Here is an 18,945-nt window from a genome sequence, read left to right as displayed (position 1 = left end):
CCTAAAAATATACAGCACATGCACAAAATTATAAGTTTCCTGTGATGCTCAGTATAAATGTAGTGTTAACTGTAAAATATTGTGGAAAAAAATGTTGGTAATTCCGTCACGGGTGCTAAGAGGCAGGCGCTTGTCCTCTAAGAAAGATTTGTGGAGCAATGGTTTTGTTCAGTGTTGAGATGTGAGTAGTGTCCAGTTAACAGGAACCTAAAACCACAGAAAAGCTCCAGGAATTCTAATCAGTGTATTGCCTTTGATATTTGATTTGGTCTGCCATGTGAAAACAACAGTTTTTATGGCTTTTTTCATCAGCATCCTAGACATGCTTTTTGGATTTTGTCTTTTTCATTCTATAATTGGAGATGTGAGCTCTAACACAACTCCCAATCCATCTGTGTGTGTCTCTCTTCTCCTCAGGGTTGTGGAATTATTTATTGTCGGACCAGAGAGAGTTGTGAGGAAGTGGCTTACAAGCTCACTTGCCAGGGAATCTCTGCTAAGCCTTACCATGCAGGTGCGGTACAAAGTTCCTTTGTTTGGCTAAATCCCTGGGCTTAGTTATGTGTGAGGAGGCTGTCCACAAGAGCTGCGTGGGATCTGCATTTTCACAAGCTCATAGTTTCAGCTGTGGATTATCCGTAACACTTAGTTATTACTGGTATTTACCAAATCAGTGACCTTGCCTGTTACAGAACAAACTACTTGTTATTTCTACGACAGAAAAGGCTTTTGTTCAACATTGATTGTAATCGTTTCATGATTTGCTCTTTCTCAGTACGAGGGGCTCAAATTTAGGGGATCTCCCCAAAGAAGTACAGAAGAGTTTTGTATCTAAACTATTTAAAGACATACAGTACATGTTTTCACATGATTCCCACCAAGATCTCTTTCCTCCATTCTGCACAATATTTTCCACTTTATTGGAAAAAATGAATGGAATGGTATGGAAGCAACTTTAATTTTCCATAGTCCTTATGATTTTTTTGTTGGATTCTGGTAATTTAGTAAAACGTAAAAAACTGATGATCTTTTCATCAGGCCTAAAAGCCAGCCAGCAGCTATATCGCCCACCCTGCAACTCACAACTGGCAACCCACTGAAGCTAAGCAGGAGTGAGCCTGGCCAGTACCTGCATGGGAGACCTCCTGGAAAAGCTAACGGTGCTGCTGGAAGAGGTGTCAGTCGGGCCAGCAGGGAGGGCTTACCCTGTGGTCTTTGTAGGTCACTATATTGTAGTGAAGTGGACACTATTCTGTAAAAAGGCGCTGTCCTTCGGGTGAGATATAAAACTGAGGTCCTGACTCTCCTTGGTCATTAAAAAATCCCAGGGCAATTTTCAAAATGAGTAGGGGTATTACTCAGGTGTCCTGGCCAAATTTCCCTTCATTACTCTGTTGTCTTCCCCACTGATAGCTGATGTGTGATGAGTGTATTAGTGCACTTAGGCTGAAGGTTGAGTCCCCATTACCTGTAATGTGATTTGAGCAGAGTGTCCAGAAAAGCTCTATAAGTGTAGGGAATTACTAACACTGACATACTGACATAAAGAAGACATAATGGATGGATTAATACTCTCATTAATTTATTTCCTTTTTTTTAAATTTTATAATGTTAGCCTGCCCAAAGGGGTTGGACAGCCAGTTGACCTTGGACCCCTAGAGGTTTTTTTTTCTCATTACTAAGGAGTTTTTGGTTCTTCTCCTCTGTTGTCTTCTGCTCTTCTGTATTCACAAAATGTATGGTTACTTGCATTGTTAAGAGCCTTGGGGCAATCTTGTTGTGAAAGGAGCTATATAAAAATTAATTGAATTGAATTATTATTATTTTCAGGCCTGAAACCTGATGACCGCACAACTGTGCAAAACGAGTGGATGGAGGGCAAAGTGCCAGTCATTGTGGCTACCGTCAGCTTTGGCATGGGTGTGGACAAGGCCAATGTCAGGTCAGTGTGACTATTCTTCTTGTCAACCTATTAATTAGCCCTTTAAATGTCCATTGATTTTGCATTTGAAAAAGTTAAATACTTCATACTTAGCATGTCAGTTTTCCTGTGGCTTTTTGTATTACTATATTTTAGTAAAGCTTTTTTAACCTTGCAGTTTTGAAGTATGTACAAATATGCATCGGTCTCATGTCTGTCTCGAGAATGACAATCAAGCACACCTCTACTGAGAGATGAATTGTTAGAATGCTCAACATCATATGCACTCTGGCCAGCATAAGTGTGTGAGTGTCAGTGCAGACCGACCTTCTGGAGGTTTTGGACACCCATCATTTGGTCTCTGCCCCTGAATGAGAGAGATGGTTCATGTTGCCAAGTCTTTGTGTTACTATTGTGTCAAACACAGATGAGATGTAACAACCTTTCAGTGCTTAAAAAAATGTACATTTTCATGTTTGATATGATTTGAAAAGGCCATGTGTGTTTTTAGATTTGTAGCCCACTGGAACATTGCCAAGTCACTGGCAGGCTACTACCAGGAGTCGGGGCGCGCAGGCAGAGATGGTGCACCTTCCAGCTGCCGGATTTATTATTCCCCCTCAGACCGAGACAAGATGACCTTCCTCATCAGTAAAGAAATTGCTCGCACCCAGGTAACTCAGAGCTGGTCCTGATCTTTCATAAAGAGTACCTGAATGGAACAGAGCAATTCTAGTCTTCTCTGTGGAATTGTTTTTTTAAACGTGGCAGTGTCACAAGATGTGGTGGGTTATTGAGGTTATTGTGTGTGCATGGCAGTAGCTGGTGTGCATCAGCAGTCAAGCTGTCTTATCACTATAATCTTAATGTACTGTCTCAGGGGTTCATTTAATTTCTGCTCTGTATTAACTCTTTTAATCTCCTGCCTTCAAATCAAATATTGGAAAACTGAAAGGGGGTTTATGAATTCAGTGGTGCAAGATAGAATGATGACATGGCTGGAGAGGATCATGAAAATCGAAACCTGGGAAAAATGTCCTGTGGGCCTGTAGGAGCAATAGACATTGTAGGTGTCTGAGGATATTGTCCTTCTCTCCCTGTTTCTGTAGAAGGTGCGTGGCTCAAAGAAGGAACATGATAATGCCAGTATCAAGGACTTTGAGGCCATGGTGGCTTTCTGTGAGCAGGCAGGGTAAGTGATGCCACTTCAGTAAGGGCTTCCTGAATTTGACAAAGGAAATGTTTGGCTCAAACTTATTTCCCTTCTGTAGATTTTATTGCTAATTGGAAATCCAAGTACGTGGACTATGTTTTTTTTAGTCTGGGACTAGTGCCAGACAACAAACTCTTTTTGAAAGGGCTTCCTAAAGCTGAATGTGAAATGATTTTATGATGTGTATACTGTACAAATTAAGTTTTGAAACACCACAGAGAGAGGATAATTGGAGAACAGTATTGTCTTCTCAGTAATTCTTAGGTTAACTAATACTGTATATTTGCATTCTGAACTGATAACTATTTGTATTTGATAGTATACACCATCAATATGGTTCATTAATGACAGGCAAAGCACAAAATGGGTAAACCCCACAAATAAGTAAATCAAATTAAGGCAGAGGGTTTCCCAAATACTTTAACAAAACAAGATGAATGTAAGGAGCAAAGCATTCTCGTACCCTGATTTCATGGGTATGTTGATTTATTATTAAATAACTGAAAGACAAATAAGAAGTGTTTACAACAGGTCTGTGATTTTAGAGTGATGCCGTACTTGCCAGTAACATTAGAAATATGTTTCTAGTTCCTCAAATAATAGCCATCGTTGTTTAGCAATACTGGTGACAGAACAGGGTAGATCAACTTTTGTGATGTGTGTGCCTTGTTGTTGGAGATGGGTTTCATCTTCCTTAGCTTTGTGGCAGTGTTTATGTTTCATGAGCAGCTCTATCGTACTGTGGCAGTCTGGAAAAGGATTTCTTTTGTGCAGTAGTATTTATATGAAATCAAATTCTTAAACAGTTTAATTCAACATTTAAACACTATTTTTGAAACATTGGAGTCTAAATCCACTTTTGTGACACCAGTTGCTGCAACCTGTATTGAAATGAATTGTAGTTGAAATGAAAATGTAGTTTTGCTGAGGTATCTTGAAATTGCATCTTCTTGCAGCTCCGTCAGTGGTCTTTAGCCTTAGAGACGTGCTTCTGTCCATAGCAGAGGCTTGTACTGAATAATCTGTGTGGGATGGTTAGAGATCCCTGTTCCTCCTCCTCCTCTTGGGTGGCTTGGTGCAGCAGCCATATATGAAGGCGAAAAGCACAAGAGCCAGGAAAAGCACCATGAAGGCAGCAATGACAGCCAAGCCTCCAGCTGCCCATGGCTCTCTCTGCACACGCTCCCACACCCTGTCCAGCAGAGTCTTGGCCTCCTGAACATGGTCCTCCAACATACTGCAGAACACAGGAGAGCACGGGGAGAGGAGTGACGCAGGCATAGCAGCGGAGCACAGGGCCCTGACACAGGAGTGTTACACAGGCACAGCATGAGAGCACATGGAAGTGACACAAGGACACAGGACAGCACAGAGCTGACTTTGGGAAATGACACATGGGCACTGCGGCAGAGCTCAGGACTCGTGACACACGAAGTGACAGACAGGCACAGCAGGAGAAGAGCACAGGGCTCTGACACAGGCACAGCAGGAGAGTACTAGAGTGACACAAAGACGCAAAGCTTTGACAGAGGTAGGCACTGCAAAAGAGTTCTAACATGGGAGAATGAAATACTGACACAAACAGGCTTGAGTTTTGTTTTACACCAGTTAATGCAACAGTGTAGGACAGCAGTCTAAAATGTTTTAGATTGTGCCCTGCCTGTGAGCTTTCTTAGGGAGTGCTGCATCACACCTCTGCTACAGAATAATTCAGTTGCAGGAATTGTGTGGTTCACAATATGAGAAACCGGATGGCTGAATGTTGCTTAAGAAATTGTTGCTGAACCCAAAATATTCTATATTATTTATCTGGAAAAACATGGTTTCAGTTACAGATTTCACACCACAGGTTAATATTTTCATGAACCCACACTCCTGATCATCCATGTGTTGTAGTTTTGGTATTAACCAATTAATATTAATTGAAGCAACAACCTAATCCAAGTGCAGTATTTGAATGAGAAAAACTTGATGATAAACTTACTTATTGCAGTATAAGAAATATAAACATAAAGCCTTTGCTTACTGTTAGATTTTAAACTTCGTCCAATGCCGGATTGTATTTTATCAGTGATTCAGAATCTCTTTACAAAGGTTTTGCCTTGAATTCTTATTACAGTTGTTTGAATCCATGTACAATGCTAAATCTGCTTCAGGGTACTTACCTTTTTATGGCCAGTTGCTATTGCTGACGCGATCTCTTTTTTGAATATGAAGGTGAAAGTAAAAATTCTCGTCTGTTTTTTGGGAGACTGATATATCAGTATAGATCTGTTTTCTCAGCAGTTACACAAGTTTGTAATGTACAATTACTGTAAAATGCAGACTAGAACATTAAATTGTCAGAATGTCTTCTTGGGATTCCTTAATGAAGTCTGGTTGTCTTTGATCTTGTATATCCTGGGAAAACCTGAGATGGCAGCAGTTTTTCTCTAAAAGCACCTGGGTGTTATGTTAATGGAAGTATTGTAACAGTGGTTAGGTATGGGCTGCCTTATCAGAAGTTGATAAGCAGGAGATATGGTACAGAAAACAGCTCCACCTAAGGCACATGATTCAGAGAGAGCTCTTGCAGAAGTATACAACACAATTTCTTGGCATGCAGAAGTATACAACACAATTTCTTGGCATGTGTGTAGCAGTTGCTGCAGGAGGTTCTGCTGAATAGTGTTGATTCAATCAATTTGAGCATTATGGATTTTTTACATTGTCACACAGTTCAGTATGATGCACTGAGCTGATGATGTGACGTGTGCAGCTCTGGCTCTAACCTTCTTCAATCTAAATTCTTCAGAACAAACCAGCCCTCAGAGCCACACGGCAGTGGACTTCAACCCTCCCTGTGCGGCATTTAGACAACTGCGCACACGCATTTAGGGAATACAGTTCACATTTATGGATTGGCCTCTCCAGGAAATGAAACAGGTGCAAAGCAGACCAACACCTTGGGCGGGATGCCTGTCCATCACACGGCACACTCAAAAATAAACTCACACATACTCATTCCGATTTTTCCAAGAAGCCAATGAACCTACCAGTATGTCTTTGGACTCTGGGAGAAAATTGGAACACCCGGAAGAAACCCACAATAACATGGGGAGAACATACAAACTCTGCCAGATAACACCCCATGGAGCCCCGCAGTGCTAACCACTGTGCCACTCTTTAGCAGACCCATCATTGCTGATTTTAAATGTTTTTGAAACTCTAATAGTGTCTAGGCAGATGCCATCGTTTTTTTCTATACAACTTGTAAAATACTGTGAGAAATGATTGTGTTGTATGGAGGTTGGCTTGCTTGTGTGCAGATCTGCTTTGTACAATGTACAGTTAGAAATGAATCAGACCCTTGTATCGTCTGCATGTTGTGATACCGGTGATCCTGAACCTCTATGTTCCAAAATAGTTCAACTAGATCTATTAACCTGAGCGTTTTTGCTAGTCTGATTTCAATCATTTCTGTTATTCCTTTAAGCTCAGACAGTTTTTGGATCTAACCTTTATTGCAAGAACGTAAAAGAAAATGGAACATTGAGACAAAGCTTGATGCTCATCGTACTACCAATTTTATTAGCACATTGTTGTATAAAGTGGTTCTCACATGTGTATTTTCTCATTTCCCACAAACCTTTTCTTATGCAGTATTCTTTTGCTAAATACAAAGCAAATAAAACATTAAAGTAATCTATGATTATTAATCAAAAAGTGTACAAGAAGAGAAAAAGGTTCAGATGATTAAGGCACTACTTAGATTCCAATGATCCTGGTTCTTTTCACACACGGGAAACATCATGGTGCTGTACACTTTATTTGCATTCTGTATTTGAGATTTAGCTATTCCATAGATAAATATGCAGGTATGCATAATATTATGTTCATCCTGCTAATATTCTAGTGTCATCCATGCACACTGTCTTTAGCAGGTTATCTTGAGCTCTGAGTTAAATTAATGCTGGTGAGAACAAAAGAGAGGTAACAAAGAAGGAATCCCTCCAGCACGTTGGGTTGTTAGTGGCTATCTGATCTGAGGATCTCATCCAGCGGGCTCTTGAAGGAAGCCAGGGATCCAGTTTCAGCAATATGGCTAGGGGGCTTGTTTCACACAGTTTGCCTGTCATGATGATATGTATTTTGTAAGGTCCACAAAGACACTCCAGGTACCTGTTAGGTATCTGTTAGCTAATAGTACCTATTAGCTCTGTGGTTGTTGTCATTGATTTTCCTTTCAAGTCCCATAATTGTACATTTTTACTAATTCAACTTGGTTTATGGAGATAGACTTTGTCTGAGATTTTGGTTTGAGTGACATAGAATACTTTGAAAATACATATTTAATATGTATGAGAACTGTTAATAAATCCTTTATTGCACCACAAATTAAAAAGTGCAGTAATTTGCACTGTGTAATCTAACAGTTTACTCATACTATTACTACGATAATAAAACCTTTTTTATGTAGTACCTTTAAAAGCAATCCTATGCAAGTGCTTAAAGGGTACTAGGTAACAACTGCTCTGGTTATAAATATACTGTGCTGCAGTTACATTATATTTAAATACACTGGTGAAAACAGGCCATTTGGAATGAAAATCCCTTCACAGACTTGGAATCTGCAATCACTCGGTTCATTTCATCTGCAAGCTACTGGTTTACAGGCCTGAAATCATACTCATAGGCAGCAGAGGGCAGTCCAGCCCTGTTTTGCTCTGCATTACAAGCTATTGAAACAGGAGACAGTTCAACATTATCCCTCTTCTGAAACCCTCCTAAATGGGAAACATAGAGGCACTATGGCAGTTTTAAATTCAGTGACTTCACATTAAAAAAATATCTACAGGTGGCAGTTTCAGCGAGTGTACCTTATAATCTGTTGAACCGTGAATTTATGGCAGTGGTTTAGCAATTTCATTGATTAAATATTAATGTCATTACCGTTGGGGCTGGTTGTAAAAGTAGCTAGCAAAAAATTGGAAGATGCTATAACTGGGGTTCAGTTCTTTAAAATAAATTCCACTCTATAAGGCACTCTTGGGCTTTATAAATAATTTTCATGTGTAGCAGAACAGTGATGAGCCACAAAGGTCATGAGTCTGTGTGAATTTAAACTGTTCTATGTTCTGTTCAACATACAGTAATGGTAATCATTAACCCGGCATTCTTTTGGATTGACATTTCCTGCTCGTGGAGCTGCTCATTCAGTCAATAAAGTAATGAAAGTATTCTCGTATGGGAGAGCTTATTGTGTTAAATACAGTAAGACAGCAGTGAAGCCCCATGTCTCTGTTATTCCTCTGAGATGCGTGGTGAAGGGTGAACCATGTGTCTGATTCATGTCACTCCTGCAATTTGTATATTTTATTCTGGTGTGGCATTCAGGAACTGGGTATTGAAAGGTGTTGTTCACAAACCCAGGAGAATGCATTAGATGTGTTTAAGTGTGGACTGTGGACTACCGAGCTACCTTCATATCCAGCGAGTCCTGGCAGCTATAGTCCAGGATATGCCTAGTCCTTGGATGAAAGCCTTGGCTGTATCCACACTGGTGAGTAAAGAGACCTACTGTGCACAGTTGGAGCAGAATATGTCCATCACTATTAAGCTGTGCTCCATGACAATACTGTATGTTTTAGTTGTTAAAGGTTTCTGGCAGAAGAAACTGAAGACCTCAGTACAACAGAACAGAAGGACTTTTATTTTATCTTGTACCTCCAGAAAGCTGAAAAATCCACCACACTTTGTTGTGATCCAGTTTCCAAAAGAGCCTGACCATTTTCTGGCAGCAGTGCAGTCAGCACAATTGAAGGGCACAGTGCTGTGTGGCATCTGATTTAAATGATGACACTGTCACTGAAAATCTAGAAATGGAAGAATATTCCTATGCTTCTCACTTCCTTATTGTTTGTAATGGCAGGCATAATTGACTTTGTATCCAGGATTTAGATGCTGTTGGAGTAATATTTTGTGTCTTAGCTTGTATTTAGAATGGTAGGTATCCCATGAGTCCTGAAAAGTTTCAAGCTTTGAAAAGTCTTTGAAAATAGAAGATGAAATCCATGTTCAGAAAACGCCTTTTAAAAACATACTACAGAAGGACAGCAACCGTTTTTTACTGTAGTGACAGTGCCTTCAAATTCACATTGAACACATAGTTGTGCTAAAGAGTGACATGTTCAAGATCTTGAAAAAGTGACCATGATTGTTGACAGAACTGTGTTGTTTTGTGGGAAAATTATGAAACTGTCATTTACGAGGGCCCGGACTTTAAACTTTAGAACCTTTTGGATCCTTATAAAGGCTTTCCTACCTATTCTTAAAAATACAGTGTCTTCTCAGTGGCTTGCTGGAGAGTTACAGTATAGGCCATTCCCTTTGGACCGTGTCCATTGATAAACGTGCCACAGTGCACTACATTGTCAAACAACAGGTGCGGCCCTCCATGATCATTGTGGACAAGTGCAGTGAATGTTCGGACAGTTGCAAACATATAATACGTCCATTCAGCTCGTCCTCGTGGTCTTTTTTCAGACCATTTATTCATTTTTGTGCATTACTAAATCTGCAGCATTGTTTCTTCAATTTTCTCTTTATACCCTCAGTATCTTCTTGTCAGCCTGCTGCTGTTGTCTGCTTGCATAATGCATAATACTATGATTTGTTGCATTTTTCCCACATTATATCTAGAATCCTATTGCCCTGTATGCTCTGCCATATTTTTGGTGAGCCAGAGCGTTAAGATGATTGCAGTAGGTCGGCCTGTACAGGGTGGTCTCTAGGCCACATTGCAGTGGGATGAAAGGTGCTGTTTTAGCAGTACTGTAGTGCAGCCAGCTACAGTGTTGTAGAGGATGCCACGTGGCTTTATTCTGTCTGGTGCCAGACGTCTGGAAGTAAGGCGATCATTTTGACCTGAAGGCGGCTCTGTACAGTGTGGCTGCTGTGCTGCGGGAGGGGCAGTGCGGAGGTGAATGGTGTCCTCAGGTGGCATGCAGGGGGTTGACTCTGGCGACGTGGTGCTTGGGCTTGGCACAGCAGCAGTACGTGCAGGCCAGGACAAACATCATGATGAATGTGACTGGGGAAAAAAAAACATTGCAGATTCAGTATGGCTGGCATGGCTGGAGAACAGTTTACCTTCTTATATTGACAACTAGGAGGACAAGCTGATCAAGTGCATCACTTAAGCTGGAAGAAGGTAAAGGCCTGTGCCATTGATCATTAGTATTAATGTATTTAAGTTTCACACTAATTTAAATTTATCATCTATAGACATCAGATGGTATTAGGGGTGTCTTTGGGGTCTCTTTGTTTTCCTTGAGAAAACCTTTGTGAAACCAATATATGTTATAATTCAAGGGACTCATTTCACAGAACGGGCTGAGTCTCAATTTTGAAAAGATAGGTGAGGACAGCACTATTACATAGTCTAATGATACTTGTTAAAAAGTATATTTATTAAGAATACAAGTGCAAGTCAGCAATGAACTGCTTCTTATTCTTAAGTACATTGGGATAATTTAATCTGTGCCTATGTACATTCCCAGCAGGGATGTAGGATGTCCAGAATTATTGTCCAGGGTCTCCAAACTCCACATCTGTTTTTCTTATCCACTATTATAAGCATTGTAGGAGTTATGTGGATATCTAAAATAAGCCATAATAATGCTGCTTTAAATTGTGGTAATTAAGATGAGGGAGTAAATAGATTAGCACATGTGACACTACTGTGTTTGCAGTTACTACTCCTTAAAATATCTTAGGAGTTGTGTTCTCTCAAGTTTGCACATCATGTGTGCACAGCGTGTGCTGGAGGGCTTGTTCACACCCCCAGGTTTTTCTGTCTAACTGTTTTTGATGACAACAGAAGCAAACCCGTTCTGATATTAGAAACTACATCATGATAATAATCATTTAGACACTGCTGTTGTATCATAAATCTCAGCTTTCAAGCAAATAATAATAATAATTAATAATTGCTTACACTTATATAGCGCTTTTCTGGACACTCCACTCAAAGCGCTTTACAGGTAATGGGGACTCCCCTCCACCACCACCAATGTGCAGCATCCACCCAAAGCCAGTGGGATTGTTTGAAAACATGTTTTATGGAATCTCTGGTAATTGCTCTAATATAGTGAATGCCTGGCATCATTCCTAGTGTGTCTTGACTGTCAATGCCTAAATATTGTGAGCATCTGCTACCCCCCTTGCCCTTTCGTTTATCCTTACGGATGAAGAGGAGCAGGATGAAGAAAGCTCCCAGATCCAAGGGATTGGCCTCAGGTAGGCCCTGCAACTTGGTCCACACCCGCTGAGCCATGGTGACAACCTCCTCTTTCCAAGACATGCTGGCAGAGCTGTCAGCTGTCAGGGCCTTGATAAGTCAGCTAGACAGACTACCCACACCCCTCCTCACAGGGAAATAGGTGATCTAGCGTTGGACAGGAGAGCAGGATTCCTCTGGTTCTTGTCACTTGTCACTTGCGGGCTGCAAACTAGAAGAAAATCCACCTGTTAATGCAGTAATCGGCAATTATCCTGCTTATCCTAACACCACCCCTCCAGCCTGTTAGTGACATTCCTGCCTTGGCAAGATAAGGTGCTTTTCTGGATCCACTGTCAAAGAAATAGATTGCAACTACTGGAAAACTCCAATTTAATACATTAGCTTCTTTGAATGCTTTTTATGACAATATTGCTTCTAAACATCAGCTCAGCTGTTCAGAAAATTAAATTATATATATTTTTTAATTTAATGTTTTCAGTGCTTTTAAAATTAGTTCAAGAGGCTGCAACCTTGAAATGCTGTTTGAACCTGGCCCCTGGGGAGTTAGACAAGTTAGAAGTCTAAAGTCATTTGTTTAAAATGAACAGTGGCATCTTGGGTCATTTGTGATCTAAACCTGCAAGACGGAGAGGGCAATATTTTTCTCTTTAAAAATGTCTTTCTTATGTACCAGCAGTGCCTGGTTCCCAGAACACTTGTGGAAAGTCCAGGAGAATTCAGATAACTGCCCCCAGAATGCACAAGTCACCCCAACAGGGTCACTAAAAGGTTATAAATATAGCTTGTAGCACAGCTGCATAAACAGCAGACACTCTACTTCTATTTCCAGCTTGACTGGCCTGTTTTACTGTCACCTAATCCTCATATCGTTTGACTCTGTGGATATACTGTATCACAGAGGAAGAATAACCACTACAGTAGCATTCCGATAGTGCACTACAATCAGGTAAAAGAATAGGAAATTGCCAGTGTCCAGATATGTAGTAGCATGTTATTGAGAATATAATGGGATTTTGCTCTTAACTGACATGAATTACCTAGTAATATAAAATAATAAAAAATGTCCCCTTTTGGTATAATTGCATAGAGTGAACGTACTGTGAGAACCCCCACCCATCCCATATTTGCTCTCCATGGTGGATTTAAAATGCTCATGCAGCTCATACTGTAGTTCTGGTTCTGGACTCGTACCTTGAAGGTTGTGGGATGAAATCCCAGGTGAGAGCAGAATCCCTGCTGTTGTGCTCTTGAGCAAGGAACTTCACACAAATCGTTCCAGTAAAGTACCTGTCTGTATAAATGGGTGCAAATATATGTTGCTGTGGATAAGTCAGCTAAATAAATGTAAAAATATAAAAAATATATTGTTGCTGTGGAAAAAGAGCAGTCGGGTATGTTCCCAAGAATGTTGTGTACTGACAGGCTAAAATAACTTTTTAGTCTTGAACAGATAACACGTTCAGGAACCTACTGTATTTTAAATTTTCAGTCTTCAAAAGAGCTGGCAAATTCAGCCTGGTAGACTTCTTCAGACTCAACTGTGAAACACAAGCCAGAAACACAAGTGGAAACTACTGGGTAGTGGGTTTGAAACTTTCCTTTCACAAAGGGTTCTGGTAGTTTGGCACAAACTACCCAGCCATTCTTTCAAAGGTGATATTCAGGCTTCTCTGAAAAAATGGCTTCAGATAAATTTGCTGCTGACAACTTTATGTCCTTATTTGAGTTCATTTTCATATGTTCGTGGCACCAAGGTTTCAGAAATTAGTTACCCAGTGTTTAGTGATCATTCAGTCTACAGCTGCAGTCAGCAGCTGCCTTTTTACTTAAGCAGAATAACTGGTTCATTAGATCATTTAGGCCTGTAATGAGTACCAATATAGCAGCACAGCAGAAAGGTATTTAGCATTGCTAAGTCACAGCGGTGGGGCCCTGGGCTCAATTCTCAAATCTGTGTGTATGTTTTTCTTTGTTTGCATGGGTTTGCTCCCACAGTCCAAAAACATATACATAGAGTAGGTTAATTGGCCTCTGTGAAAATTGGCCCTGGTGTGAGTGCATGTGTGTCTGTCTGCCCTGTGATGGCCCGACATCTGATCCAGGGTATACTGTACTCTTTCTAGTGCCTGTTGCTTGACTGGATAGGATAGGCTGCAGCTCCCCCGCGACACTGAACTGGTTGAAGTGGTTAGAAAATGGATGGATGGATGAGTACCTGTGTATTTGAATGAAGTTATCTTCTCTCCACTCACTCTTTGCTGTTCTTTAATGCTAACATAGTGTTTATTTTAAGTAAATGCTGAGGCTGAGCATTGCTTAAAAGAGATCTGTTATTTCTGTGTTAAAAATAGTTGTGAAGTTAAAAACAGGCTTGAATAACTGGCCATAGCAGAATACAGTCTGCTGGAGAATCATGGAATTCCTGGGGAGCAGAGTCTCAATTCACTGACCAGGAACGTCTGATCTAACCTTTTAATTTCAGTAAAATATCAGTGTCACAAATCTGACAATGAAGTGATCAGTTGTAAAGTTTCCACATGTATCCTCTTATCCTCCATTCTATTTAGTTGATTATCTTAAAACTTTAGCTTAAAACTTAAAACTTTATATTCTAACATTTAATTTTGTTTATTTACTGTTTTGTTTTATGCATGCCCATCTGTTTTGTTTTGTTTTATTGTAAAGAAACTTGAGACTGGTATAGTACCACAGAAGTTACTATATAAAATTAAGGCTATTATTATATTCAGTATTAATGGCTAAACCTACACAGGAATGTTGAAAATTTGTGGAAATTTGAATAGTGGTCTGCTGTGGCTATTCAATTAACAATGGAATGATTGTCTGTGAACCCAAGATGTCAATTAGAGCTACATGGTCATTTTACTGTATGGTACAAATACAAGTACCAGTTTAAAACTTTTCAGTTTTCAGCTAATAAAATTGTTTACTGGTCTTACAGAAAAGCACATGGATGCAACTCATGTATGAAACTTCTTTATAGGCTTTGGGTGTAGCTGTGTGACTGAACTGATGGTGCGGGTTTCCTGAATAACTTCCTAAATGCAAGCAGTTCATCTAGTGTTCCCCTCCCTTTCTCCCTTCTTATTACAGGACAAATTACAGGCTGAGGTTTGCAGTATGTTCCTCAGTGCTGGCTCCCCCATCTAGCAATTCAATGGTTTGAAGCAACATGTTTAAATCTCAGCAAACATGAGGGACACTCTACACTGATATGTAGTTTACTGTACGTATTCACAGAGTGTGAAATGACAGTGGCAAGTATGCATCGGGACTGCATTTTGTACCCTATACAAAAGCTTAAGGGGGTGATCAAAGGTAAACATAGAATGCTGATAATCATACATGGTTTGGTTAGATGATGTACGTAGCATAATATCTTCTGTGATTATAACCAGGTCTGCTCAACTTGTGGCCCTCCTAGTCCACTCCACAGTAGTGTTTTATTACTGCTGCACCTTATTTGCTGCATTGATCAGTAGTGTTTACTACATAAACACTTAAGGATCTGGTTCTTGAAGATTTTTTAAATTGCTTGGACTGAAAAATCCTGCTTTATTTCATAATTCTATAAAGAACTAAAAACACCCTTTTATTTATGGATACTGTACAAAGAGGTAGAATGGCTGACAATTTCTTATCAAGATACTCTTGTTTAATATTTTTTGAAATAGCCAAAAGGGTTAATATTTGCCAATTGAAAGTTTTTTGAGCCACAGTGTTATGTTAAGTAAAAAGAATAATGATAAATGATCAGGTGATCTGTGCATGTGAAATATGTGAGCTCTTAGTATATTGTTCTTAATACAATTAAGAAGGTAATTACAATCAGGTGGTTCAATATTTGGGGAAACAAGTTGACAAAGACTGGGTTTGGGAAACCCTGTCCTGTGTGATAATCATAAACTTGGAGTTTGGTTGTTACCACACAGAATATTGAAAACATTTTATGCAATGTTCCAATAGGATGTGGAAGACCTCAGAAAAAAGGAGTAGTTGATGCTCATCAGTCTAGAGAAAGCTGCAAAACAATTTATAAACATTTGGGACTATATTCAGTTACTGTCAGACAGTCTACAGAACTTTTTTTCATTTGATTTTTTCATCTGAAGGTGTGAATACAGGTTACCCAGTGTATGCAGACAACTTTGGTCACCTGAAACACGACTCATGTAAATGAGGGACATTGTGGCCTTAACTGCCTGATCAGAGCCATCAGAAACGTCCTGCTGCAAGGATGGATTGACTGTTTTCATTTGAAAAAAATCCTTGTTGCTGATCCGACATTTTAACCACCAGGATTTCACTTTGCTCAACCTTTGATATTTTTAAACAAAACTTGACAAGCAACATGGTGCTGAGAAATAATTTGCAAATCTCCTAGGCTGGTGCATATTCTAATATTTTAAATTTGGGTAGATCTTCATGAAAGTTTTTATATAATATGAAAATAATGCAGTTAAACATATAACAAAAATACATAAAATATATTTGGATGATTTAATTCATAAAATGGTGATTCATTATCAGAAATCTGCATATTCCTTATAAAAGTCACAGCAAAATAAATATATCAGACTTTGTTCTGGTTCAGACTTCAGAAACAAACAAAATCTGAAGTACAGTATTGCTGTTCCTAATGGTAACTATGACCATAGATCCTGTGTGGCCGTTGGTGTTATGCTGACTTTCACACTTGTGTCTCCGGTACTGAATCAGAAACTAACTCACTGAGACATCACTGAGTGTCTGTCACTTTCCCACCCCCATCTGCGACTGCACTGAAATGTTGGCAGGTTTTGTCATCTCAGCTGGAAATGGCGAGGTGATTTATCTTGAAATACACATTTGAAATGTCAAACTACTCATTTATCTTCTGTCCCTGACACGAGTACAGTATTCCCACTTTTTATCCTACATGATCTTTTTTTTCCAATCATTTCAATTTTGGCCTGACTCTTAAAACACTGAAAGATTGTGTTTTTCCCCAGAAAAATTTTTCTTCAAATCATTTATCTCAGACATTCTGTGTTTTTAATTGCTGAAGAAAAACCTTTTGTTTTAGGGGCTGGGCTTGATAGTGTACGATAATTAAAACAATACATGCCCCTTCCTGCTTTTGCTTACCAATTTCCAACTTCCAACCAGAACAGAATAGCTTGTCCACTATACCTTGGTTTGTCTAACTATGCAGGAACATTCAGATTGAAAAAGGTGAAAATACACAAAAAAACATGTAAAAAAACTAAAGAACCACATAGGTAAGCAAGTGGTCTTAACAGACCAGCTTCTGATCTGGGAAATGTTATGAAGGGAGCTGCTCTTGACACGATCTGGGTCTTTTAATCAGATAATTGTATTGGGTTTTTTTTTATGTCTACTTTTTTTTGGGATGGAGAAGCTTTTCTACATTGGTGTCCTGTTTCACTTTTGGAAAAGTTGTTGCTGTGCTTTAAGTCTTTACTGAGTAAGACCGGACTGTTTCATAATACTTGTTATGGGAAATTCTCAGGCACTCATTCTTCGTGTGAGCAAACCAGGGGGTGAATAGTTCATAGTAATAGTAATTTTGAGATCTGGATGTTCATTTTAACTGTTTCTGTGTTGCTTGTACTATTGTGTTTGTTTTTTCAAACTCTCATGTGTAATAAGTTATTTTCATTTCAATTGTTGAGAGTAGCTAATAGTTGAGACTAAAGCAACTAATTTCCTTCCGTCTGTCAGTTTAGGACCTTTCTTTAAACCTAGGGACAATCCTGATCGGTCTTTGAACACACAACAAAGCCACAGTGTCTTTTTATAGTATGGTGCCCAAAATTGTGAACAGTTTATAATACTGTACACCGTAGTGTAAACAGTAGTATAAAGGAGACCATACTAAAATGTATGTACAATCTTAATATAATATTAAATTATTAATATTTTAATGTAAAACCCCGTAGACGTCTGTTCTGCACTGTTAACATGAACAGTTAGTAAAAGACAATTGTACCTTCTGTCTGTGCTGTTCCAATCTCTGGGCTTCTAGCAGAAGAAACCAGCTAACATTTTATTAGCTTGTGGTGTCCTTTAGCTAGGTTTTATTTAATTTCATTGCAGGCCCTACACCACTGTCAATATTATTTTTCCCTTTGTGGTAAAACAGAAAGCTTCAGTGCACATGTGCATCACTTTCCAATGAACCACACACGGAGTACCTCACAGAATCAAACTTGAATGCCTATTCTGGGCATCACTGGTGGTAGAAAAGAGTTAAAGTGATAAACTGACCACAGTTGTGTTGGGAAGCCAAGCCTCGCTGAGCCTTGGGAGTTGAGGCTTTCAAAATTTGGCACTGCAGTGCAATAGACGTGCCGTTAGTTGTGGGTTACTTATCTGTGCTTGAGAAGAGCAGTTTCCTGGCCCTCTAGTGCTTGGGGTTAGGCTTGAGAGAGCTGCGGGTACAATGCCTGTCTCTTAATGTGTCTTTGCTGTAACTGCTTGTGTCATTACAGGAAGATAACATTTACCAGGCTGACATGTGCCTTTTTCTTTGGGTTTGTCTCGTGTTTTATCTTTACTGCTGTGAGCTACAAAGTCCACCAAAAAAAAGCCAAAAATATCTCGCATACAAGCACAGACCAACTTCATGTTGTCTAATGTCTCTAAATTGGATTAGACTGAGCTGGACTAGTGTCCTGTTCAGGGTGTACCCGTGCCTTGTGCATGTTGCTTCATGGGATAGGCTTTGGCCCTGATAGGCCCCGGCAACCCTGAATTGGAAGAAGTGGTAAGATTATGGAGGAATAGTTGAATAAATTGGAATAGGATCCAAAATTGGCATCCAATTTTTCTCTTTTATATTGTGACAGTTCAGGGTGCCAAGTCGCCACTAGCCAGGATCTTTTAGTTTTCTAGTCTTCTAGTACAAGGCAAGAAAAAATTAGTCTCACAGATGTATCTTCCTCATTGTTTTCCTACTGTGTGCTTACAGCTTTACAGTAAATACCAAGCTCTACTTTTGTAGCCCCAAACCCACTTCTAAAGTCTTATCTTTACTTTGTTCTCTAATTTTTCTTCACCAGCAAAGCTTTAGTGGTTAGGTCTTCAAATAGCCTGGCTATTCAAGAAATAAGAAAACATTTCTAGGACTGCATTATTTACTCACAGAAATCATCTTAAACTTTTCCTAAAAAGCTGCTCTGATGTACTCTTAGGTGAACTTTGTTTGTTTCTTAAAATGGATGCCACTATATTCACAACCAGTTTACTGGCAATAGTTGGTTGAGGGCAGAGACTTGCTAAGCTCAAGTTTCCTTCCTGTATTAGAGTTCAGCACAGCATGTCTGTTTTCCAATCGCAGTTTGTAGTGTTTGGAACACATCCCACCAACATATCTTCAGCTGTTTTTAATGTTTTTTTCATGCATTTGTGCATGAGTGTGTGGTTCAGTTGCTGATAAGAGAAGAAATGGATTTTAACTCCTGTTTGTAGTACATTTTGTGCTTATTTAAAGAAAATGCAATA

At 39.4% G+C, this 18,945-nt stretch overlaps 1 protein-coding gene across 3 annotated transcripts in view; it reads left to right on the top strand.

Moving 5' to 3' along the window:
• recql5 (RecQ helicase-like 5) overlaps window positions 1–18,945 on the top strand; it is a 44,687-nt gene that overhangs the window by 3,653 nt on the left and 22,089 nt on the right. For all 3 annotated transcript variants that reach the window (XM_088927564.1, XM_088927565.1, XM_088927566.1), the window contains exons 4-7: window positions 418–514; window positions 1,831–1,942; window positions 2,433–2,595; window positions 3,031–3,113. In XM_088927564.1, the coding sequence (XP_088783690.1) occupies window positions 418–514; window positions 1,831–1,942; window positions 2,433–2,595; window positions 3,031–3,113 (455 nt within the window). The remainder of the gene's footprint in view (window positions 1–417; window positions 515–1,830; window positions 1,943–2,432; window positions 2,596–3,030; window positions 3,114–18,945) is intronic.

The sequence above is a fragment of the Atractosteus spatula genome, chromosome 11 (assembly GCF_055471065.1).
Source record: "Atractosteus spatula isolate fAtrSpa1 chromosome 11, fAtrSpa1.hap1, whole genome shotgun sequence".
In the NCBI taxonomy this organism is placed as follows: domain Eukaryota; kingdom Metazoa; phylum Chordata; class Actinopteri; order Semionotiformes; family Lepisosteidae; genus Atractosteus; species Atractosteus spatula.
Note: the sequence above shows the minus strand (reverse complement) of the source record. Positions and strands in the feature narration are given on the sequence as shown.